This window comes from Hippopotamus amphibius, chromosome 6 (genome assembly GCF_030028045.1).
Source record: "Hippopotamus amphibius kiboko isolate mHipAmp2 chromosome 6, mHipAmp2.hap2, whole genome shotgun sequence".
Taxonomy (NCBI): domain Eukaryota; kingdom Metazoa; phylum Chordata; class Mammalia; order Artiodactyla; family Hippopotamidae; genus Hippopotamus; species Hippopotamus amphibius.
Genome location: NC_080191.1, coordinates 158,124,199 through 158,150,075, shown reverse-complemented (window position 1 = coordinate 158,150,075; position 25,877 = coordinate 158,124,199). Strand labels below are relative to the sequence as shown.

General features: G+C 33.7%; 1 protein-coding gene across 5 annotated transcripts in view; it reads right to left on the bottom strand.

Annotated features, from left to right (window-relative positions):
* Positions 1–25,877, bottom strand: part of ATP11B (ATPase phospholipid transporting 11B (putative)) — a 120,387-nt gene that overhangs the window by 30,483 nt on the left and 64,027 nt on the right. For all 5 annotated transcript variants that reach the window (XM_057739988.1, XM_057739986.1, XM_057739987.1 and 2 more), the window contains 13 exons: positions 23,812–24,054; positions 23,039–23,214; positions 22,075–22,143; positions 20,669–20,742; positions 20,492–20,595; positions 17,967–18,148; positions 16,302–16,505; positions 10,733–10,886; positions 9,391–9,493; positions 6,675–6,820; positions 4,975–5,034; positions 3,326–3,453; positions 1,646–1,784 (listed from right to left, as the gene is read on the bottom strand). In XM_057739988.1, coding sequence (XP_057595971.1) covers positions 1,646–1,784; positions 3,326–3,453; positions 4,975–5,034; positions 6,675–6,820; positions 9,391–9,493; positions 10,733–10,886; positions 16,302–16,505; positions 17,967–18,148; positions 20,492–20,595; positions 20,669–20,742; positions 22,075–22,143; positions 23,039–23,214; positions 23,812–24,054 — 1,782 coding nt within the window. The remainder of the gene's footprint in view (positions 1–1,645; positions 1,785–3,325; positions 3,454–4,974; positions 5,035–6,674; positions 6,821–9,390; positions 9,494–10,732; positions 10,887–16,301; positions 16,506–17,966; positions 18,149–20,491; positions 20,596–20,668; positions 20,743–22,074; positions 22,144–23,038; positions 23,215–23,811; positions 24,055–25,877) is intronic.

Below are 25,877 nucleotides of genomic sequence, written 5' to 3'. Positions count from 1 at the left end.
TGAGTTTGAATTATATTCTCGTAATTTATTTACTACGTGACCTGAGGCAAGTTTCTTAACCTTTCTGAGGTAAGCTTTCTAATACGAAAACAGCTATTTTCCTCACACAGGGTTATTACAATTTAGTAAGCTAATACATGGAATACACCTGGCACAGAGAAAAAAATTCAATGAAAGGTAGTTATTACTTGGGGGAAGTGCTGTAACCTTCATGCTAAACAAACTAGACTCACATATTTGTTCAAACCAGGCTAAATATTTCCTCAAAAGTGAAGAGGCAATAAAATGTATGTTCCTATTCTACATCCTAAAGGGATTTGCATGGTTAAAGCCTCTAAAATTGAAACCCATTTCCTTCACTGCACTTGGATATTTTGTTATTTCACTTGCTTATTTTCTGTATCCCTCACAAAACTCTAAGCTCCATAACTGGGTGTGTTAGTTCCTCTCATAAATCCAGTCACTAGTATCACACATGGGAATGGTTGGTCCTCAATAAATATTTGATGAACAGATAAAACTTCATATTCTCCCAACTGCAAATCTTGTATCTCTGTGTCTACAAATATATTTTGGAATACTTAAGTACTGCCAATGGAAAAGGGAAACAAAAGGCGACAAGCATTTCTAGAATATCATAGTACTACAGCTGTCATTTCCTTTCCCCCTAACCCATCTAGATAAGCCTATAAAGAGAGGCCTAGTTATGCAGTCTCAACATAAGCACTCCATTCAGGGCACAGAATCAACGTGCTGTGTGGTACTCCTTTCCAATTTCACATTTCAGAAAAATTGCCATTCTAAACAGTAACTTAACATCCTTAGGAGTGCTGGTGCACACTTGAAAAGTACAGTAGCACTTCCCAAGCATGCAAAAAATAAAAAAAAATTCATGCAATTAAAAGCAAAAACCTACACATAATTAAGTCCTTATTTCTCATCTAAAAAAGCCAAATCATAGTATCTCTCCAACAGGATTACTGTGGGGATTAATGGAAATGGGGCATGTAAAGCACTGAGCACAATAGTAAGTACTAAATAAACAGCAGCTATTATTAAAACACAACCCTGAAGTGAACAGCATGCAGGGACATGGACATATCCCCCGGTGTGAATTAATTTTTGAACAGCAAAACTGCTTACGTAACTTGAGTTTCATATTAAAATGACAATGCATTGCCTTTCTGTTTTAATTCTCATTTGTATAATATTTTATTAAGTAAAAAAAAAAGTTAAAAAGGCAGAAATAGAGACACAGAACAAACATATGGACATCAAGTGGGGAAAGCAGGGGGGTTGGGGGGAATGAATTGAAAGATTGCGATTGCCATATACACATTACTAATAAGAAAAAAATATCAAATTATACACTTTAAACATATACAGTTTATTGTTTAAAAAAAAAGAAAAACAACTGGAAATATTACTTGATTACACCACAGTAATAACAGCCTCTTAGTAAATATAAAGTTGAACTTAAAACTTTTCTTTTTAAAAAAAAAACCTCTTATAATTGCATTTTAATTTAATATCTGTAATTTTATAATTTAAATTGAATTTTACTTTAGTTTTTATAACAGAAAGTCATCAAAAGCCAAAATAAATTACATTGTAAAAACGTTCTTTAAAAAACTATATATTTTACCTGGCCATTTCCGAGCAGAGATGTATCTTTTCCCATTAGAAAATAGGATCCAAAAAAGAAAATAAAGGCATGACTGAAACCCAAGATGGTCCAATAAAGAAATGTTTTCATGCTTAGTTGACGGTTTTTACTAATGTCTCTGCAAATTTAAAAAAAAAAGAGAAAAAGAAATACATCAGGACTTACTACTTACCTACTAATTATTACAATTTGATAGTCAAAAAACAAGATGATTTTTAATTTCAAATTGCTCAAAAATTTCTGCAGAAAGAATAAAACCTAATTTACAAACCACTGCTTATAATATCATACATCTGTGTAACAGCTTATAATTCTTCTAAGATATTCAAATACATTTTCTCATTTGATAAATACAATATAGGCATAAGAGTTCAGTTTAATTTTTAAAGTTGATTTTTCTTTGTTTTACTATTATTATTATTATTATTATTATTACTGGCCGTGCCACATGGCTTGTGGGATCTTGTTTTTAATATATAAATTTATTTATTTATTTATTTTATTGGCTGTGTTGGGTCTTTTTTTGCTGTGTGTGGGCTTTCTTTAGTTGCGGTGAGTGGGGGCTACTCTTCGTTGTGGTGTGTGGGCTCCTCATTGCCGTGGCTTCTCTTGTTGCGGAGCACAGGCTCTAGGCGTGTGGGCTTCAGTAGTTGCAGCACATGGGCTCAATAGTTGTGGCTCATGGGCTCTAAAGCACAGGCTCAATAGTTGTGGCACGGCATGTGGGATCTTCCTGGAGCAGGGATCGAACCCGTTTCCCCTGCATTGGCAAGCGGATTCTTCACCACTGTGCCACCTAGGAAGCCCCTTGTGGGATTTTAGTTCCCTGACCAGGGATCAAACCTGGGCCCCCCAGCAGTGAAAGCCCAGAATCCTAACCACTGGACCGCCAGGAAATTCCCTCTTTGTTATATTCTGTTGTAAGCATTCAGTCACTCTGCCATGATGGTTTCTTTTTAGTGGAGTCATCTGAGTTAGGTTCAACACTGAGGCTCCTAATTGAGTTCATGTCTATCAACAGCTATTATGAAAAGAGACTACGCCAGTCTTGGGGTAAAGCCCAGTCCTAGATACCCTGGGAAATCAAGGTAAGTTACTGCAATTTCTGGATAACTGAATATCTCTATAAGCATAGAGGTCAAGTTAATGTGGGAACCATAAGCTGGTCCTGAGCTGACTCCATATATCTATGATTACTTGGTTCTGAGAAAGAAATAACACAGGGGACCTGGGATGGGATTTAATGTCCTCAACTCTGCATTCTGCATCAATATTAGTGATAAATTTGACAGTGCTAGAACATAAACTAATTTTTTAGGAACTCTAGAGACAACTAATTACTGAATAACTTCCTTCGTGCCCATGAAATAGTGTTACTGACTTACAATAGTAAGTGCAAATTAAACAACTGTTCAATGTATTCCTAGGATGAAATTATTCATTCCTAAAAACATTGGAAAAATCATTCAAATGTTCTCTTCAATGTTGAACAATTATAAACCACATGACAACTAAAGTACTTTGCTTGGTAAAGCATTAATCACCAAGACGTCGCCTGATATATTTACTTATTTTTAAGATACTTTTAAAATTTGATAACTATATAATGTACTACTTGCAGTAAAATGCTACGGACATTTAATACTGGAAAACACTTACCGATAGAGGGTGGGCTTGTTCTGTAATAGATGAGGGTCTATATGCTGTTCCAACAGACTATATATCAGAATAGGCAGGGATGTAAAACAAATATTGTATAAAGTCAGGTACACGCTGTCATACAGTGTCTAGAAAGAGAAATTTGTAGGAATTTTTAGACTCTAAACAATGTATTACTATTATACATATAATTACAAAGCATATTAAAAGTAAATATAAAAATTACATATTTTCAATTTACACAAAATCCATTTTAACAATTGCAATTTGTTTCTTATATAGACATAAACATAATGTTCCTAGATTCATATTCTTTGTGGAAGTTGGAACATTTCGTTATGTCAAGTGATTCTGCAATTATAGTGAATTAGATCTATATTTCAGGATACTCCAGTTTGGTCACTCTGATGTACTTTTACACAACTCTCCTACATGCGTCCTAGTCTTGTTATTATTCCTTTGATATAATACACATACAGTTTTGCTTTCATGGCTTGGTCTTCCCATCTAGGTTCTACACTTCCTTTAATCCACGATCCATGAAACTTAAAAACATTGGCTCAAATTCCTGATGATAGCTGCTTTTTCTGAACAGTCATATGTGCTACTGTTGGTGCTAAGTGCTTAGCACTTTACCTATTCTTCATACACTGCTTTTATTAATATTGATGCTGTCTCTCAAATTATACTACAAACTCCCCCCAAATCTAATCAAAATAGGTTAAGTCTCCTTGTCACAAGCTCTTACAGCATTCTTTATTTCAACCAAGTAAGCAAACATTGTTACTAGCAATCAACATCCAAGCAGTTATCTGAAATTTAGAGTTAAAGGTTGTAAACAGAGAAGAAAACACTGACTAAGGGTAGAAGCAACTCATAAAAAACCCTAAGATAATTAAATACTTGTCATTTCAATAAATTAGAACAAATGTCTTGATGAATTAGAGACGTGGAGTGCGGTATGTGAAAATGGGTGCTCAAGTAGCCAGAAGCAGTAGGTTCAAGGATGGTTTAGCTATGTGATCTTAGGCAAATTACTTAATCTCTATGGATTTCAATTTCCTTTTCTATGTGACATGTGTGTAACAAAAGACCCACCATGTGTACATTATAGCTACTACTAACCTATTACAGAGTTTTCCCTCTGACCCTATAGCTTCAGAACTGTTTTCAGTATAGCACTCCTGGAGCCTCTATTAATGATTTATTTTCTGAGGTGAAAACTATATGGCATCTCTGGACTGAATCACTAATCTTCCAAATCTAAAAAAAATTCTATGAGTCAAAAAATAATGAGCTGTAATCTCCCAATAATTATCTAGCATGGCTTGATATAGATTTTACACAACTACTACACGTAAGTTGAAAAAAGTTAGCAAAATTCTCTCATAAGCTAATAAGAGCTAATACCTATTTTTTAAAAACGCATCTAGAGTTAAAACATATTTTGGTATTAACACTTGCTTCAAACTGAAAATCAGAACACAGAAATATTATGGATGTTATGCTAATTAAATACACTATTAGAAGAAATGTTTCGTCTAGTTATCTGTAGGAATAGGAAAAATGGAAAATGTCCCTCCAAGTGTCTATCAAAAGCTGAACACATATACTTTATAAGAATAAAATAAAAGATTCTATTTACTTACTTGTTGAGAAAACAAACAGTAGAACTGATATAAAAATTGGGGTGTGATAAAGCACACATTCTGAAAAACAAGATTAAATGGAAATAACTGAAATATTTAGGTCTAAAAGAGAAACAATTTCTAAAAATGGTTATTAAAGAGTCCAAAAATATAATATTAGTTGATAGGGAAAACAGGATTCCCATTTTATTAAAAAATGTCTAAAAGTAGTCCAGGCAGCATTGTAAATATCAGAATGAAAATATCTTTCACTCCTATCATTGCCAAGCAATACCATAATTTTGAATTTATAACCAGCCAACTATTATTCAATACTTTTCATATACAGTACAAGAAGTAAGGTTTACTTGAACTTTAGGGCTAAAATTGCTTTAAACAGCAAATATATTTAAAATACAATAAATGGAACAATCAAAACAGCTTTCCATTTCAATAGCTTTATGTCACAGCAAAAGTTATAATAAGCTAGGAAAAAACTGCCACCATCATCTGTTAGCATTATGCAATCTACCTGTGTTCTTTCATTGGGTTGTAGCTGTTATTTATAGGAATATATGCAATATAGGACACTCTGATGTATTAAATTAAATGTCTTGGTACTCAGAGGCTCTTATCATGGATTCCACAGAACCAGCTGTGCCCAAAATGGTCAACACATAGAACAGTATTTCAACATAACTGGTTTCCTTGTAATACTATGTATTTTATTTTAGGCATCTAAAACCCCCATACTGAGTAATTTATACATCTCTACTAGACTACTAAATAGTCACGCATGGCCCCCAAAAGGTGAAAAACCTGCTTGGAATCATCATATTGGAGTTAAAATTAAAACTTATTACTGGTTCAGGACAAAATAACAATATAGAAATCAAACTAATTGCATTCTAGTTTGCACAGAATAAAATGACAATTTTAAGTGTGAATTTTGATGTGTTCTATCAAATTCATACACCCATGTTACCACCAACACAATCAAGTTAAAGAACTTTTCTGTCGTGCAAAGTTCTCTCATATTCCTTTCTAGTCAATTCTATCACCTGCTCCCTTGGCCTCAGGAAACCACTGATTTGTTTTCTGTGAGTACACACTAGATTTATTATAGTAATAAAAGTATATTCCAATTATTATATGAGAAGATGGCAAAAATAAGAAAGGAGCTGGCTTGGGGAGAAGGAATAAACAGCTGCTTGGGTCATGCTGATTTTGAATTAGATATCCAGTGGGAAGGCCAAGTGGGTTATTAAATATTTAGGTCTGAAACTCAAAGAAGTCTGAGCTGGGGAATGAGAAGGAATAGGATTATTTACTAACCAGACCTAGAAAATGTAGTGAGGTTGCCGTTCACAGAATGAAACAGAGTGCCTGAGGCACTGCAGAGTAGTGAGTGGTTAAGAATTCAGGCTCGTAATTACTGTCTACATTCAAATTCTGGTTTTGCCACTTACTCATGGTGAACTATTTCCTAATCTATAAAGTAGTGGAAGTTGTAAATTGAAAGTTGTAACTACCTTGTAGGATTGCTGCAAAAATTAAATGAAATAGTATTCTTACTTTTTTTTAAAGTATATTCCATAAATTATTATTTTTACTTACAGGAAAAATTTTTAAGAATAATTTGTATGGTAATAGTGTTCCTTAAATTGAAACTTCAAATACTCTGTCAGTAATTGATTCTAAAATATCTCCATGAAACTCACCTTATAAAAAAAATACTGTACAAGGGTAGCTATTCTAATATAATAAAAATGACCATGAACAAAAAGCAATTTGGAGAGAAATTTAAATCTAGCTATTGCATAGTCACTGTTCCTTGCAGCTTGTCTTCCTTCTTTACCCATGATTCCTGTAATAAAGGGGACAAAAAGGTAAGTTCATTCATAACTGATAAATGTAATTTTTATGATATATCTGCAAATATCTTAGTTATTTGTAGCAGTCGAACCTGGACTTAGGGTCACTATATCCTAAAATACAAGAGACAATAGATTCCCAAAAGGTTGCTCTACTTAAACCAAATATGTAATTAACACAAAGCTATAACATACCAGGCATGTAACATCAATTTTCAAAGAATTAGATTATAATAAAATTAATATAAAAACAATATTAAAAGTTCAGGATCTAAGAACTTTTTTTATTCTAATGAAGAGAATGCTATGAAACTGCTTTAACTATTTCTAATGAACAAGAAATATGCAAATTGAGTAATCTGAACCAAGCAAAAATGACCATGTTTAATGGTTTTAAAACTTTTATGCTTAGGTCAAACACAGTGTGCTTTTTTCCTTTTTTTAAAATTAATTAGCTTTTTTATTCAATGTGGAAGCAGCTTTGAAAAAATTATTTTTCAAAATTAAAATTTCTTACTTTGTCATAAAAGGATCAAAACCGTTCCAAAATGTATGGGTAAATTCACAACTCTTAGGGAAAACCACTACTACTTCTGGTCTATATACTTTTAGAAATTTTCCTTATGCATATTTCATGTATGTGTATTTAACATATATACAAACAAGTGCATAAAGATGGGATTATTTGTTTTGTAATCTGCCTTTGTCACTTACTACATTATGGACATTATTTTTAACATATGTGTTTGTTAACATATTCATTTATTTTTTTCAAAAGGAATTCCTGGATGCATAATTGCTAGGTCAACAGGCACACATTTAAAATTGTTATACATAATAATGTAAGGTGTACCAATTTACATTCCCACTAACATCGTATAAGGACATTTGTTAATCTATACCTTTGTCAATTCCAAGTTTTATCAATCTTTGTAATTTTTGCCAACCTGATAAGCAATTTTAACCTACATTCTTTTGATTATTAGGGAGACTGAACATTTTTTTCATGCATTTGGTATTCATTTTAGATTTCTCCTTTTGTGACAACTGATGGCTCATACCTTTCAACACATTTCTAGTAGAGTGCTTTCCTTATTCTCCTTAATTTGTTAAGACCTCACATATTAGAAATATTAAGGCTGTCATCTATTTTGCAAATATTCTTTATTAGCTTGTCTTTAAATTTGTTTATGGGAAGTACTTACTTCTGCCACACACATTGATCTTTTTTCCTTTTTAGTTCTTTGCTTTGTTTGGCTTTGTACTTAACAGATCCTTCCATACCTCAAATAACAGGACTATTCATTAAAGTTTCCTCCTATTATTCTTTATGGCCTTCAAAAATTATTTAAATCCTTAATCCATCTGGAATTTGTTTTGCTGTAAGCAATGGAAAGGGACCCATTTCTTTTTTTTCCCAAATAACTAATTAGTTATATCAGTATTTTTTATCAAATAATTTGTTTCCCTACTTATTTGAAACATCTCCTTTGTTATATACTAAATTTCCAGATGTACGAATTGATTCTGTTCACCAGTCTGGCTGTTATCATATCAGAATCAAACTGTTACAAATACTGTAGCTTTTTATGCTCTAATATATGGTATAGGAAGTTATCATCAAATTGTTATGAAGATTTCTGGGAAACAATAGTATACACATTAGAAAGAAAATGAAGTTTTCAAAATGAAGAGTTAATTATCCCAAAGAGGAAGGAGTTGATTTGAGAGATACACTGGAAGTATTAGATCCAATAAGTCATCACACAGGCAATTCCAGAGCTAGGAGTATCCTCTTTTCTATTTCTAAAATTTTATCCTTCAACAAAAAACCCATATTCTTCTCTTGCTTCCTCAATAAAATTATTGAGGAAGACAGGTCAGAACATGGTTTAAATTGGAAAGGACTGATAATTTATCTTATTTTTGTTTGTTTGTTTTCCCCAACCACTGTGCCACCAGGGAAGTCCCAGGACTGATAATTTAAATATAATAAAATGATTTTAGCATTCTGAATCTAATAATAATTTTAGGCAAAAACAGAAATCAGAATGAAGGTTATTAAATGAGAAAGTTATTTAAAATTTTATAATTATAGTTTGGTATAATTTTCTTTCTCTAAAATTATCTTTAAAATAAGCTGCAGAATCTTTAGATTGATGAATAAAGTAAATAATAATATTCTAAAATGAGAATTTAAACCATGAGGGCAACTATGAAAATCACAAATTTACAGAGTTTAAAAATGATAAAATAATGTGTAAAAGTACTTTACAAGGTACAAAATGGCATGTAAAAATAAAGCTACTTTATTGCGAAGGAGAATTGTCAGAGATAAAATTCACTAATGTGGTATTAATTTCCCTGAAAATTTGGAATTAAAATATCCTAAATATTGGGCTTAATTATAATAGGTTTCCGATGGAAATACACTGATATGTTACCCTGCTGCATTTAGTTTTCATTCATATATTTAATATTGTGCTTTAGTCTACAAAAGGAAAATTCGAAATCACCAAATAATTATACCAACTTTAAAAGTTCAAGAAAAAAAATCAATCACCTATGCCAACATGTGCTTCTTGTATCATGCTTACATCATTAGCACCATCGCCAACAGCCAATGTTATAGGCTTCTCAGGTGAGATTTTTATCAGTCTTATTACCTGAAAGGCATACAACTAATTACTTATGATAAAATTTCAATTTTCCTGTATTTATATAAAGTCATTTATCTGAAATGATCTGTTGGAAGAACAGTAATGAAAAAAATTTTATATTAGACAATAACAGCCCTCACTTTTTGAGGGATGTCTCCATTAAGATGTTAGGAAAATCTTTCAGAAATGACATACCAAAACACAGTACTACCACTGGATTTTATAATGGGATGTAAGAATCTTAAATACAGTTTAAATTTGTAAAAAGCTTAATAAGAATCAAGCGTGTAAAAAATTAATTACAATTAATTGAATTTTGTCAGGCAAATTTTTTTCTTTCTCAAGAAATTACTGTTCTCATCTGATGTAGAAGAAAGAATTATTTTCTCTTGTAATAAAATTTTTAAAAATTTAAAAAGCAATAAAGATTAAATTCAATAAAATCAAAAGAAAGGTTTCTTTGGAATACTTGAATGTACTTTTATAATCCAGGCATTAACTCTGATTGGTCTCCAGTTTTAGTCTCCACAGACTGGGGTACGTGGTCATAATAATAATAAAATAGGCACTGTAATAAAACTCCATAAGCCAAAAAAACTGGATGTATAATTAGGTCTATATGTGAAACAATGTGTTTAGATGTGCATTTCAAATGATATCCTTGTGAAGATTACAGTTTTAAAAAATATTTGTATAGGTTTTCACTTGAATCATAGTTAGCTGAATTTAAAATATTTCCTGTACATAGTTTCATATCACAATTAATTGGCTTTTCAACTTTTTACTAAAGTTCTATTTGTCACTTAACAGCCACTATTAACAAAGAGAATTATCACTTCATGAGAATGCAAGAATAAGCAGGGATCAACAGAACCATTTCGAGGTGCACATGAACTGAAGTCTTATAGGCTCCCTCACCAGTTAAGTAACTAACTTGTGAGACTTTAGTTACCACAGTTCAAATTTATGTCTCAGGAAAATCACAAACTGCTACCTATCACATGGTCATTTCCAGGTCATAATAATCCATTTCTAGGTCCTTATGAATAGTTGAAACTTCAATATTCACTGTGAAATTTCCAAAAGCCTAATGTATATGGTTTAAATTCATACTGTGAGAAGTGACTGACTCCTAGTAAGATTAATAAATTGTATACCACCAAATGGAACTAGATGAGGCATTAACGTTAAAGAATACTTTTAAACCTAAATATCTTTATGGGACTTGTTATGACATAAACATACCTTCGCTTTCTGCAGTGGTGCCATACGACAGCACATTACAGCTGAACAATTTCTACAAACTTCCATAAATAGTTTTTCATGTTCCCTGAGTGCAAGAGACAGACTGGTCCCATCCACTACCAGACCATGCTGAATCACATGATCCTCTGTAATTCTAAAAAAAAGAAAATAATCATATCCTCTGTAAGACACTTTAAAGCCATATTATTTACACTCATTTAGTAAACAAAATATTCTTACTGAAAGATGGATCATTCACTCATAGACTTCACTGTTCCAAAACTGACATGTCAGGGAACAAACTGAGTTCTATCACTTGAAAGCTAAGATTAAGCAGAGCTGAGAGTGACATAGGATGAGTAAAATAGAGGATGTTCAATTTTACAGTGAATTTACATAGTAACTATATTTTCTAAAATGTGAACTGTAACACATAATCTGAGGATATTCTCCCAAACTGCATGAAAAGTCTTACAAAAATAAAAATGCTACTAGTTATACATTTAGCAAATCCTAATTTAAAAAAAATTAAATGAAGTCAAGAATGTTCAGGAAAATTTAGAAGCTAGATTCACTGTATGTTTAAGTACGAAGGAAAGGAATGAAGGAATCATAACTGTCTCTTGATATTTAACCCTACAATGGACTGTAATGCCAGGTGCTACGATGGTGGAACATGGATAACATCTCACTCGTGGGCATACACTACTCCAAAGCATGATCTAATTACTGGCAGCTGGGCAAACTATTTGTGACAATAAAGAGATAAGAAGAAGGAAAAAAAAGAGATAAGAAGAAGGAAGAAAAAGAGATAAGAAGCTTGCATCAGTATGTAAATCAACCACATTTTTGAGCACACTATTTTGTTCAATAGCTTCACCCTACTCCTTCCTAGGGAGGAGTGTTTCTCATAGAAAGAAGCAGTTTATGTATAGATTTACATTCTGGAGCAAGCTGTTGAAGGCCAGCACTCAAAGTAGCACTGTGCTAAATGCACCGAAAGGAAATACTACAGTTCACCACTGGGTTCACAGTATAGCAAGACTGCTACCGAGAAACATCCATACATTTTAATTTTATTCTTTTCTCAGCTTTACTAAGATATTAACATATAACATGTAAGTTTAAGGTGTGCAACTTGATGATTCGATACACATTTATATTACAAAAATGATCATCACAATAAAGTTAGTTAACACCTCCATCCTTTCATATAAACACTTTTTTGTGTGTTTATAACATTTAAGATCTACTCCCTTTACAACTTTCAAATATATAATATAGCACTGTTAATTATAGTTACCATACTGTACATTAGAGCCCCAGAACTTATTCATCTTATATATAAGTTGGAAGTTTGTACCCTTTGACTATCATCTGCCCATTTCCCCCACACCTCAGCTCTTGGCAATCACCATTCTACCACTGGCTTTTTTAGATTCCACACATAAGTACTTGTTTCTCTCTATCTGACTTATTTTACTCAACATAATGCCCGCAAGATCCAACCATGTTATCACAAAAAGCAAGATTTCCTTCTTTTTAATGGTCGAATAATAGTCCTTTGTGTGTGTGTGTGTGTGTGTATACATCACATTGTCTTTATCCATACACACATCAATGGACATTTAGGTTGTTTCCATTCTTGCCTGTTGTGAATAATGCTGCAATGAACATGGGAGTGTGGATATCTCTGAGATAGTGATTTCATTTCCTTTGGATAAATATCCAGAAGTGGAATTGCTGGATCATGTGGTAGTTCTACTTGAAATTTTTTCCATACTGTTTTCCATAGTGGTTGTACCCTCAATTTTTAAATAACAAGTGAGACCATTAAATGAGCAACAAACTATAAAAATGAAACATATATTGATAATTTTTAGTATTCTAATACTTCAGTATTTTCTGTATGTTAAAATGATGTCTTTCATAGTATGCCTAATAACTGTTGTGTTGCACTACAACTAGTAAGTGGTAAACAACACTAACATAAACTTTAAAAAATGTACATTTCTTTTATTAAGTCTCCAATATCTGAAATCAGCACCTAAATTGACTATTTTTCCTCCTTGTTGGCTGAACTTACTTATTAGCAACTTTTGCTGCCTCCAATACATTCAGCGTAAGCACTGCCTAAGCACATGGCCTCATCAGAATAAGTAGCAGCCAAGAGTAGGACAGATCAGATCAGTTTTCCTTGGGAACATTCCCAAGGCACATTAAAATAGGTGTTCCTCTGGGCAGACTTCATACATCAGCATACTATCTCACAATTCATGGGGTAACATTTATGCAATATGGAAAAGCACCTCACAGTTCTGGCACACAGTAAGGTAGAATGTGCTTAGTTCTGTAGCCTCGTGTCTCAATACTGCCCACATTCTCTCCCATCTATTTCATTCTCTGGCCACACTTAACTACTATCAATTCCTTGAATGAGTCTCTCAGCTCTGGGAATTTGCATACATTGCCCCCCTTGCTTCTTGGTGTTACTCTCTGACCAGTTTACATTTCATCGCTGGAGACAACACAGTGCTAATGCAGAGTGAGCGCTTAGTCTACAGCTATTCCTAGGTTAAGCTCAGGCTAAGCTTCCCTCTTCTGTCCACCCACAGCTCTCTGTTCTTGCCTCAGGTACGATTCAGTTGTGATAGGTCTATGACAATATATTTACTTCTGTTTTTCCTATACATTGTAAACATTCTGGGAGTAAACAATACACTTTATATGACTCTGTTCTAAATGCCTTATCTAAATGCCTAGATAAGAGACAATCAAGAGTTCCAAAGGTATGGAACTCTTTTGCTATACCCAAGATTTTTAAATAGATACTTCCTGAAAGTCTGTAGATCAAAATCATATTGACTTATATGGTTAACTCAGAAAACATATTCCAGGAATTCCCTGGTGGTCCAGTGGTTAGGACTCTGTGCTCTTACTACTGAAGGCCTAGGTTTAATCCCTGGTCAGGAACTAACATCCCACAAGCTTTGCAGTATAGCCAAAGGAGGAAAAAAAGAAAAAAAAAAAAGAAAGAAAACATATTCCACCAAAAAAGATGGTATCTCTGAAATATAAATTTCAAATAGCAAGCCTAAAATTCATTTTAAGGTATAACCTTCACTTCATAATACAGCTTTTGTACAAAAAGGGAAATGAACAATATCCATGATCTTCATAGACTCACTAAAGGCACATATATAGAAGTCTTAAAAAAATTCTAAAATACAATAATTATCTTTAGATGGCTGTATTATGCTACTAACCATATTTTCTTTATCATTTTCAGTATTTTTTTTAATGAACACATAATTTTTATAATCAGGAGTGATATTTAAGAAGTAAATGATTCTGAGCAATTCATCTGTATGTTTTAGGAAGTTCTTGACATTATATTTAAATATTTAAGCAGCCACAACAGTGTTGACATTGCTTCAAAAGTGTAATATAATTACCTAGATCAATCACCGTTTTGAACTCAAGCAGACCCTTCTGAGAGCTGTACTGTCTCTTTAAAACATTCCTTAAATAAGTTCTCTGAGGAAATCCAGAGTTTAGTATCACATCAATCCCCGCATAACAAATGTAAAAAAAAGCCCTGAATGTACATTGACAACTGTGGTGATGTCTTTTTGTATTTGTTTTTCTGCATTAATATCATAAGACTGCCAAGATGGGTACCCATAGGACATCTTAGATGCCTACATATAAGCAACCCTGATGCTTACACTGAAGCAATCCTAATTTACAGTTAAAAAAAATTGTGTTAAATGGGGGCTCCTAAATAAAGTTGATCTACCTAAAGCTGACTCTGAGAAAAAAATAATGAATTAAGAGCATAAATACTTAGGAAATTATCTTTGAACAGTAAAACGCAGATTAATTTCCCAGTTTGATCACGTGAAGTACATCAGTGGTTGGCAAATGTTTTCTGTAAAGCCCCAGAAGTAAATATTTCAATTTTAAGTTTTGTGGGCCATGAGGCTAAACTGAGGATATTATATAGATACTTACACTACAAAAGAGGAAACAAATTTTGACAAAAAATTAAGTAAAAAGTGCAATAATAATAATTAAGTACAATTTTTTAAATAATAGAAGTCTAGTAATGAGGAAAACAAATTTTTTATTTTGGCAGGGGAAGAATATTTTGATTAACTAGGGTTCAAAGTTCATGTTCCCTATCATCAAAATCAATTGCGAATATCTATCTGTTAATGCTGATCTGTAATGAGATTTTGTATTTTATTACAAAAGAACCACCTGTAACGAGATTTTTTTTAAAAATTTATTTATTTGCTGTGTTGGGTCTTCGTTGCTGCACACGGGCCTTATCTAGCCGTGGTGGGCGGGGGCCACTCTTTATTGTGGTGTGAAGGCTCCTCATTGAGGCGGCCTCTCCTGTTGCGGAGCATGGGCTCTAGGCACATGGGCTACAATAGTTGTGGCACACAGGCTCAACAGCCTTGGCTCACGGACCCTAGAGCGTAGGCTCAATAGTTGTGGCACATGGGCCTAGTTGCTCCACGGCATGTGGGATCTTCCCGGAGCAGGGATTGAACCCGTGTCCCCTACACTGGCAGGTGGATTCTTAGCCACTGCACCACCTAGGAAGTCCCTGTGATGAGATTTTGTATTTCATTTCTGATTACGTCTTTTCAAACAGGCAGAATATTAAAGCATATTATCACTGAATAGTAAACATAATGCTCTGAACTTCCCTGGTGGCAAAGTGGTTAAGAATCCGCCTGCCAATGCAGGGGACATGGGTTTGATCCCTGGTCTGGGAAGATCCCACATGCTGTGGAGCAACTAAGCCGACATGCCACAACTATTGAGTCTGCACGCTGCAACTACTGAAGCACACGTGCCTAGAGCCTGTGTTCCACAACAAGAGAAGCCACCACAATGAGAAGTCCACGCACCACAACAAAGAGTAGCCCTGCTTACCACAACTAAAGGTCATGCATAAGCAACGAAGACCCAACGCAGCCAAAAAAAAAAAAAAAAAAAAAAAAAAAAACTAAAAAATAAATAAATAAATGCGATGCTTTGCCATCTAATTTGATAATAAAATAACACTCCACTGTGCTTTTAAGAGTGTGATATTAAAGGTCCATTTTTCTTTTCAAATTTGGACATGATGGTTAAATACTGATAATAAAAATATACTAAAATGTCATATGGCAAAACTTGTGGCACAGAAAACATTAACCAGTTATAATTGCATCACTGTAATTTGTAGTGTATCAGGCAGCAGTGAGAAACGATAGAAGTGCTTTATAAGGTCTCTGTCCAAATTAGTCAACTGTGCTGTTGCAGTGCAAAGCCTTCACTGATGATATGTAAATGAACAAATGTGGCTCTGTTTCAATAAAATTTTATTTACAGACACCCAAAATTTTAATTTCCTATAATTTTCACATCATGAAATATTACTCTTCTTTGACTTCTTTTTCATCCATTAAAAAATGTAAAAATTACTTTGAGCTCATGGGCTGTAAAAAGGGGCAGTGGGCCACAGCTTGCTGGTCCCTGAACTCAACGATCCAGATCATCATATTCTTACCTTCTGGCAAGTTGCCTCAATTTTTCAGCACATTCACTGTCTGATTTCTGGTTTATAAGTTCAAGGATGTTCATGGTTCTGTGAAAATGTCCACATGACAAACTCACACTAACAGCTGTTTCATGTTTATCTCCAGTAAGTACCCATACTTTGATACCAGCCATTCTCAATGCTTCAATAGTTTCTCTAACTTTATCTTGTAGTCTGAAAATAAACAAAATTATTAGTAGAGAATACTTTTTTGATTGAATTTTAAGTATAAGCCATGTAGTACAAGTAAGGTAATTCTGAATTCCTTAACCTAGGAATGTTATAGTATAGTAATACAACTGAATTTTTTTCCATTAGGGAAAAACTAGGAATAACCAAATTAGTGATCGCCTGGCTAATATAAATCTACAATTGTGTGCTGACACGTTTGTCACAATGAGCATTCCAGAATTGTGAGGCATTTGAGGTGACAGACACTAAATGATCATCTGGGTCAATACTGCCTTAATGAGAACATTTGTGCATTCTCACAGTTGTAGTTTCCTTCCCCTTCATTTTGGTGACCGATTATACTACTGTAAATGTATCTGGTTTTTTGAAGTTCACAGGGTATTAATATGTTAGAACGCTACGTAAAATTAAATATAAAATCTACAACTTCATATTTTAAGAGTATATCTTTGAAGTTGATTTTTATAGAACCAACTAGCTATATAGTCTTCATAAACTCTTATTAGAAAGTCTTAAATTTCAAGTTAGAAGATCTTCTCTCTTTTTGATAAGAAAATTTCTCATCTTGGTAGTTTAATAATCAGACTGTGGACAATAAAGGTCTACATAATCTCAGGGAGTCTCAGAAATCTCACGAAGACAACTGAAAAGTAAATGAAACCCTAGATTTTAAAAAGTGCCAGCACCCTTAGATCTAGGGGGTACAATAGGCTTAATTTGTAGAATTCAATTTAATTCAAGAAACTGTGAAACATATGGAGAGAGATGCTAGGAAACAAAGGCAAAGAATAATAGACCTCAAGGAATTCACAGGCTAACAGAGGAGAAAGTCTTCAGACAATTATACTGCCACAAGGACAACAACAGAACTACCTACAAAACATGGAGGCTTCCCAAAGAAGAGAATTTTTAATCCTATTAGGGGTTAGGAAAGGTCTTCCTGGAATGGGGGTAATATATGAACTATAATTTATGAATAGCTATTCACAGATGGTAAGGGAAGAATGATTCAGGTAGAAGGCACAGCCTTGCAAAGGAAAAAAGGCACAAAATAGAACAGTTTTAACTACAGTTGTTGTTCAGAGAACTAGACAGTTTGGTACTGCTGAAATGTAAAGTGAAAGGGGGCAGTGATAGGACATGAGGCTAGAAAATTAAGCAGGAGCTTAAAATCTTTGTATGGCACACTGAGGAGTATTCTAAAAACTCAAGACTATAGGCAAAACTATATGTGGTTGGATTCTTTCAACTATTTTAGATAACTGGCTAGAACAAAAATTATATATATGGACTGGGAAAAATTAAGGCTTTAACACTCTTTTGATTTTAAATATATTGTCATTATAAAATGTTAAAAAATGGAATCTGTCATAAATTAGAAACACTTGAATAGAAAAATTCTTATGAGAGAAAAATGATATTGCCTACTTATCTGATACTTACTTGTCTTCTACTGCTGTAGCTCCCAGTAATATTAGGTCTTTCTCTATGAGCTGGAAGACATCTGCCAATTTCTCTTCCCGCTGCTGCAAGGCAGTTCTGGCTTCAAATAAACGTCTATCTATTTCCTCATACTCTTTAGATGTAAACTGTCTATAGGCCATGCACAGAGTTCTTAGCCCTTTCTAAAGAGAAAAATTAAAGACAAAAATTGAACAACAATGGCTAATGGGGAATCAAGAAATCACTGAAATAAACAGAGGATGCCATTACCAAAAATCAATTATAAATAATTTTTAAAAGTATTATCATCTAGTGATAGGAAATAAACAGTCACAAAACCCAAGTCATTTGAATTACAGGACACATTATCACAGCTCTTTTGATTTCTGATGAGTTCTCAAAAAGTTACTCAAAATAATTAAGGTCATTGAATTGTAGAACATTATAGAGCCTAGAAAAAGGATCATAAAGATGAACCACCTGTGATTTTAAAACTGCTTTACCAAGAAAGTCAAAAAGTTCTATAGTGATACCTTCAGGATTGTCAAGAGAGAGGTGGCCCCAGATTCTACTCTCTTGTTTTAACCACTACAAATCCACTTTTATCTACTCTAAAAGAATTTTTTAAGCAAAGGGACTATAAGTTCCTGCAAGTTCATGGTATGACAAATTCACAATTCAAATAAAGAAGCCTGAAGGTGGTTATTATCAACCAACCAATACTTTCTAGAGCCACTGAATGAATGATTTTAAACTGTATCATTATACCTTCACTGGTGAATTGGCATTACTCAAAATTCAGGAATATATATTTGATCATATGAATCTGCTAGGCATTCATTTTTCTTATGGTGTTAATATTTGAAAGTTAGTATCTAAATCTGAAAGCTTATAAAAGTTCTTTTGCTTTGCAATACATTTTCCTCAGAAAAAGCCAAATTACATGTTCTAATAATAGGACTAAGAAAGGGAAGGTTAGCACAATGTCTTTGTTCTTACGGATGTTACAGTGTGGTAGATGAACTAGACCGTAAACAATTAGGAAACAAGTAATGGGAGAAAAGAAACCATAAGTAAGTAAAGGAGGCAGGTGAGCAGAGCTAAGTATGGAGCATAGATTTATAGAAATGCAGAAATGAGAGATCATGAGGCTCTAAGACCAAGACAGAGCTGCTTACTAAGCTTTCTCTTCACATGAATTGTGGTACTTTCTTTTTATAATATTCTCCTACATTCTTTTATTAAGAGGGGCATAATTCACTCGAGGGAGGGTGGGGGGGGAGTTGAGGGAGGGAGGGAATATGGGGATATGTGTATAAATACAGATGACTGAACTTGGTGTACCCCCCAAAAAAAAAAATTTTTCAGTGAGGGAGGGAATACGGGGATATGTGTATAAAAACAGATGATTGAACTTGGTGTACTCCCCCCAAAATAATAAATAAATAAATAAAATTATAAAAAAAAAAGAGGGGCATAATTCACATACCATAATTCACTTTAAAGAGTACAATTCAGTGGTCTTTCGTGTACTCCCAAAGTTGTGCAATCATTACTACTAATTCCAACACATTTTCATCATTCCCAAAATGAAAGCCATATTCATTAGCAGACACTTCCTTTTCCCCTCTTCCTTCAGCTCTTGGCAGCCACTAATCTGCTTTCTGGCTCTATGAATTTGCTTAGTCTAGATATTTCATATAAATGGAATACATGGCCTTTTGTGACTAGCTTCTTTCACTTAGCGATCTTTTCAAGGTTCATCTGTGATATAGCATATATATATCTGTACTTCGTTCCTTTTACTGTCCAAATAACATTCCATTGTATGGATATAACACACTGTTTACTCCATTCATCAGTTTATGGATATTTGGGTGTTTCCATTTTTTTTTTTGCTATTAGGAATAAAGCTGCTAAGAATATTTGTGTACAAGTTTTTGCATAGACAAATTTTTCAATTCTGCTGGATGTATATCTAGCAGTGAAATTACTGAATCATATAGTAACTCTATATTAGTCTATGTTCTATGAGGAATTATAAAATTATTTTCTAAGGTAGCCATATCATTTATAGTCCCACCAGCATTGTATGAGGGTTCCAGTTTCTACACATCCTTGGGATTTTTGTACATCTCCCCCCCCACCCCCCTTTTTTGCCACACCACACAGCATGTGGGATCTTAATTTCCCGACCAGGAACTGAACTCAGGGCTTCCCCCTGCAGTGGAAGTGTGGAGTCTTAACCACTGGACTGCCAGGGAAGCCCCTCCCTTTTTAATACAGCAATCTGAGTGGTCCTTGTAGCCATAAGTACTCTGGTGTCATAGGTTCAAAGAGAAGGCATATTTTAGCAGGTTAAAAAGTCTATTTTTAACAAAGAATAAAGAGCCAACACATAAAGTAACAGAACTTCAGAATTTCTATAAATTTTGATCAAATACTAACACAAAAATGAAACCCCAAATCTTTCATAAACACACACACACACTAGCAGTTTTTAAATCAGAGAAATTTGCACTTACCAAGGCAAATTCATCCACATGAATTCTGGTTTTTTCTATTTCTCCACCTATACATTCTGGGAGAATTGATGATTCAGCTCCTTTAACAAATAAAAGCTTCTCACCTAAAAAGAAAAATGAGTTATCAAGCTCTTAATATTAGATAAGTAAAAATTCATGAAAGTTTAGATTGGTTACCTGAAGGTGCCTGAACAATTACACTCATTCTTCTACGATCTGAATCAAATTCCAGAATATGAAGCAGTTTGTACCTAAGGAAAAAAAAAATAAGAAACATAAAAATCTTTACATGTTTGAAAAATAGTAAGTGAATATTTAGAAGGAATCCCTATAAAAAATAAAATGGTTAATTCAGAACAAGCAATTAATAACAACAACATTTTTCAAGATGACAGATTAGGAGTCATTAATAACAACACAAGATAGAAAAAGGAGACACTGACATTTATTAAGTACTTACCAAATGCCATGTACTTTACAAACTTTATATCATTTAATATCCATGAGAGCCTAACGAGGTAGGTCTTATCTCATTTTACAGGTGAGGACTATTAAACTCAGAAAGATATACTCATTTGTCTAAAGTCAAATAAGCATGTGAGAGGCAGAATAAGAATTGGAATCCAGATCTGCCCAGCTTCATGTTTTTTTTACTAAAAATGGTGCCTGATTTCTCAACCCTTTTTTCTGCCCAAACATACCTGAGAAATACACTAACATTTGTAACAGAGGCTCATTAGTAGCAATGGATCTGAACCTAGGACAGGGTGTATGTGTACAGTTGGGAGACACAAAGGCCTCTTTAGTGAGATGTAAAAGAACTTGGGTGGATGGGTCAGGTGTGGCTTAAAAAGACTTCTGGATGATTTTATACAATGACATACATATGGAATGCTTTGCACATTTCAAAGAAAAACAATGAGTAGAATGATGGTTTATAAGTTAATAAAATGAGCTACACAGGCTTCCAGATAAAAGGAGCCAAAGACTGGACACTATTTAGTTCAGAAAAGCATAGTTTCAAAAAGCACAGTTGGAGCTGAGGCATGATCAGAATCAGTAAAACCATGAAAGATATGACTATAAGAATGGACTAATTTACCAAACAGTGCAAACACTGGAAATACTACAGTAGTTCCTTAATGTATGAAAGATAAAAATCATAGGAAAGATAAGGAAGTTTTTATTTAGTGAGAAGCTTACAAAACTCATTACTCCAAGAATGTGTAAAAATAAACACATAAGTAAATTCAATAATCACTGAGCTAATATAAAGATGAAAGATTCAGAGCATTATATTGTTATCACTGTGACGAGATACAATGTAATACTGACATCATTCTAGAGCAGGGTTCAGTAAACTTTTCCTGTAAGGGGCTAGATAGTAAATACTTCAGGCTTTGAAGACCATGTATGATCTTTGTTGCATATTTTTTTGTTTTTGAAAACACTTAAAAATGTAATTTAGTTGGCAGGCTGTACAAAAACAGGCTGTAGGTCAGATCTGGCTTCTGGATCATAGTTCACCAATTCCTGTTCTGTAATAAATACTTTATAGAAAATTACAATACAGAAAAAAATACCGTTCCAGTTTTCCAAGTGTTTTAACTTCCATAGTTTCTCCATAACTGCCAATAAACACAATGCCAAATCTAGGGAATAAAAGGAGAAAAATATAAGACTTAAAGTGTCAGTTATAAACTGGAACTTGCCATCTGCCTGTACAACAATTAAATCACTCTGTGCTGCTGTAGCTACTGACCTTCCACATCCCCTGAACGGAATTCAGGGTGGAGACCAGGAATGAGGCACTCTGTGCTTTGGAGGATGGGCGGAACAGGTCTTCAGATAGATAGATGTTTTCAGGAGCTGATTTTATGAGCCCAACCCTTGCATCTCCTCATATCTAGAAAAGCACTAAATCCCTACATGGTGATGTCTGCTCCTCGAGACTAGCAGAAACCCCCTACAAAAAAATGTGTTTGATTGCACGTACTCCTCCTTTACCAGGAATATATATATACCAATCTTCCTCCCTACCTCTTTGGAACAGTTTCTCAGAACTATCTGGGATGTTGTCTCCCGGGCTGCAGTCCTCATTTTGCCCCAAATAAACTCAACTCGCAACTCTCATGTTGTGCGTTTTTTTAAGTTGACAAAAGGATTATGTTTTATATTTCATAGTATAACTTAACTTGAATAAAAATATTTAAAATATAACTTTAAGATATAAAGTATTTCCTTTGAATATAGCATTATTTTTAAGGACTTGAAGGATCCGAGTAGATCCATAACAATACACACATAAGTTATTTCTCACAAATTATATTATTCATATTTCATAGTACCCAGACTTTTAAAGAGATCTCTTCAAAATATAATTTAATGAAAGCTTGACAACAAAATTAATGACATTTCAAATTCTCATTTAAAATACCTGTATCTATTTCTGAATTTTGTCTAAGAACTTAAAATTATGTTCTTACATTTTCACATTTTTATTTAAAAGATATATTTCTGAAAATTTGAAAATTAGACTTAAACTACCTTGCAGCAGCTTCCACGAGAGCCTTTTCATCTGGTGAAGATGCATAGTACTCCAACTGGGAGGGAGCAAGGTTGGACTGCCAGGGACCATCACCAATGCCATCAGTCTGAACACTGCTAATCTGCACAGTGTGACAGAGACTGACTGCTTTAAAGAAGAGATCATGTTCTTTAATCTGTAGAAACATAATTAATACTCATAATAAAAATACCAAACCAAATAACATGTAGGAAACCAGAAACTAAATTCTAAAGTATGCCAATAAATAGAGCTCATAATTTGATAAACTAAGATGTAGAACAAGAGTGCTACTACAATCTTGCATTGCAAAAATAATAGCTGGTTGCTTCCAGTTCCAAAGAGTAAAACGTCACATTTGCCTATGACCCTTCAACATCAGAGTATCTTTTTAGGAGGCATAACCAAGTTGCAGGTAAAGGTGAAAACTCTTTTGTGGAAGAACTGAGATATCAAAAGGTATTAAATAAATTTAAGCTGTATTTCTTTGCAAAGTCCTCTTTACTCCAAGGCAGAAAGGGCTTTCCTTAACTTAGTCCCATTTAAATACCTAGAGAACTAAATTAGATACATATTAAGTGACAAGTTAAGATGGCTTATAACTATAAATTCTCAGTGCTGAATCAAAGGATAAACATTTCAAATGTATACTCCTTGCCCCACTAACACTCAAACTTTTTCTCTTTCAATCCACCAACTATCAAAGAATTACTATTTGAAATGAAATTTCTATTTATTAACAAAAATTGCTTACTAGTTCAGTTTCATTTTCAGGACTGCTTCTAAAAGAGGAACTGGTTGCAAGATGGGATAAGTTGTTAAGATGGGATAAACTACTAAGATAAGATAAGTTTCCTTCTGAAGAGTCTGGTGTTGGTCCTTCGGATACAAGTTTACCATTGATTTCTTGGTATTTTACACCATTAATTGAACATTCCCGAAACTGCATCTCATTTTCTGTCAGTGTACCAGTTTTATCTGTAAACACATACTCCACCTAGAGATAGAAAACAAAAGAAAACAAACCTTTGGGTTCAGTCTTATGTTAAACAAAAAAACTTCCTCCTCTAGCTTCTGAAGTTGTTTACCTATTAACATTGATATACTGATGTTGAGAATCTTATAATCCAAGCACAAGCAAATAAAGATTTCCCAGAAATAAAACAGGGTAATACAAAATATTTAAAATCTGTATTCTCTTTGAAGTTAATGTTGCATCTTTAGGTTCATGTTCATCTATACAGCTGAGTGATCATTTCTGTTGAACCAGCAGCAGAAATACAAACTGCAGGTACTCTCTCTGGGGAAACCAAGGAAAGACCAATACTGATATTTGGGGATACCCCCCAAAAACAGCTCGACTGCCAGCCTTTTCTAGGGAAAACTTTTGGACTTGTAAAGAAAACCAAAGATTAGCATTCATTTGAGGATATCCCCTTACATGAAAAGGTAAAGAGAATCTAAAACAAATAACAGGCAATTCTGCTATAACACTGTCTTGAAAACACAAGAACTTATTGCAATGAGATTGATATACAAGGGAACAATCTGAACATAATATGAACTTTGTGTTTGATTATGTACAGTTTCATCTGTGAGAAACACTAGGTGAGAGCAGAAAACTGCACCCAGAATACATGAAACATACAAATCTCAAACAGCTACCAGCTACCTCAGGTCACCATGTGCGTTTGAGCCATACCCATTCACATCTGGTATTACATTTTCCTTCTGTTTTCAGATAACCTTCCTTCCAATACTTCACAATAACATGCAGGTTGCAATACTTCTGATGGCCACTTCCACAAGTAGACTTCAGGTCTTTTTCAAGATAAAGTTCCATATTTATTGCAGCATTTATGTATTTCTTAATAATTTAGGAAGTCCTGTTGTCATTAGGTTCCTACCTTTTCATTTTAAATGTGTTACTGACATAGTTTTGGTTGTATCCCAATCCCATTTTCCCATAAGCCCTTGCACAGCACAGTGATTTTTAGGAATGGATATGTCACATTACAGCAGAACTGATGTACTGAAAAAGGAACTAGGGAAAAACTAAGAAAATGCAAGGAGCAGAAGGCTTTAAAGAAACTCTCATTAGGTGAAAGAATAGATTATATTCAAGAAACAAGAATAAGATGTAATTAAAAGAAGACCATTCTGGAATTCCCTGGCTGTCCAGTGGTTAGGACTCTGCACTTCTACTGCAGGGGGCAAAGGTTCGATCCCTGGTCAGGGAGCTAAGATCCCGCAAGCCGTGCAGCCAAAAAAAAATTTAGAAATAAAAAATAAAAGACCATTCAGATATACTAGAATATTAGAAATTAAAAATATTACAATAGAAATAAAAAAATCAAAAGATAGGTGGAAAGATAAAGTTCACATATTCTCCCAGAAAGCAGATTATAAAAACAAAGAAATGAAAATTGAGTCAGAGAATTGGAATATCAAGATAAATGGTCTGACATCTAAAGTAATAAATTTCAAAAAGAAAATCCCACAAAACATAAAAAGACATGTTACCAAAGAAATAATATAAGAAAAATTCCTACAACTGAAGGACATGTGTTTCCAGGCTAAAAGGGCTTACTGAGTTCATTGCCCAATGAAAGGAAAAAGAAAAAAGAAAAAAAGACTCACATCAAGGTATATCACAATAAAATTTCAGATTCATTGCATAAAGAGAAGATCCTAAACATGAAATACTTCCAGAGAGAAAACAACAGATCACACATAGAGGACTGAGAATCAGAATGGCACTGGATTTTTTAACAGAAACACCAGAAGCTTAAAAAAAATGATAATGGAGAAATGCTTTTG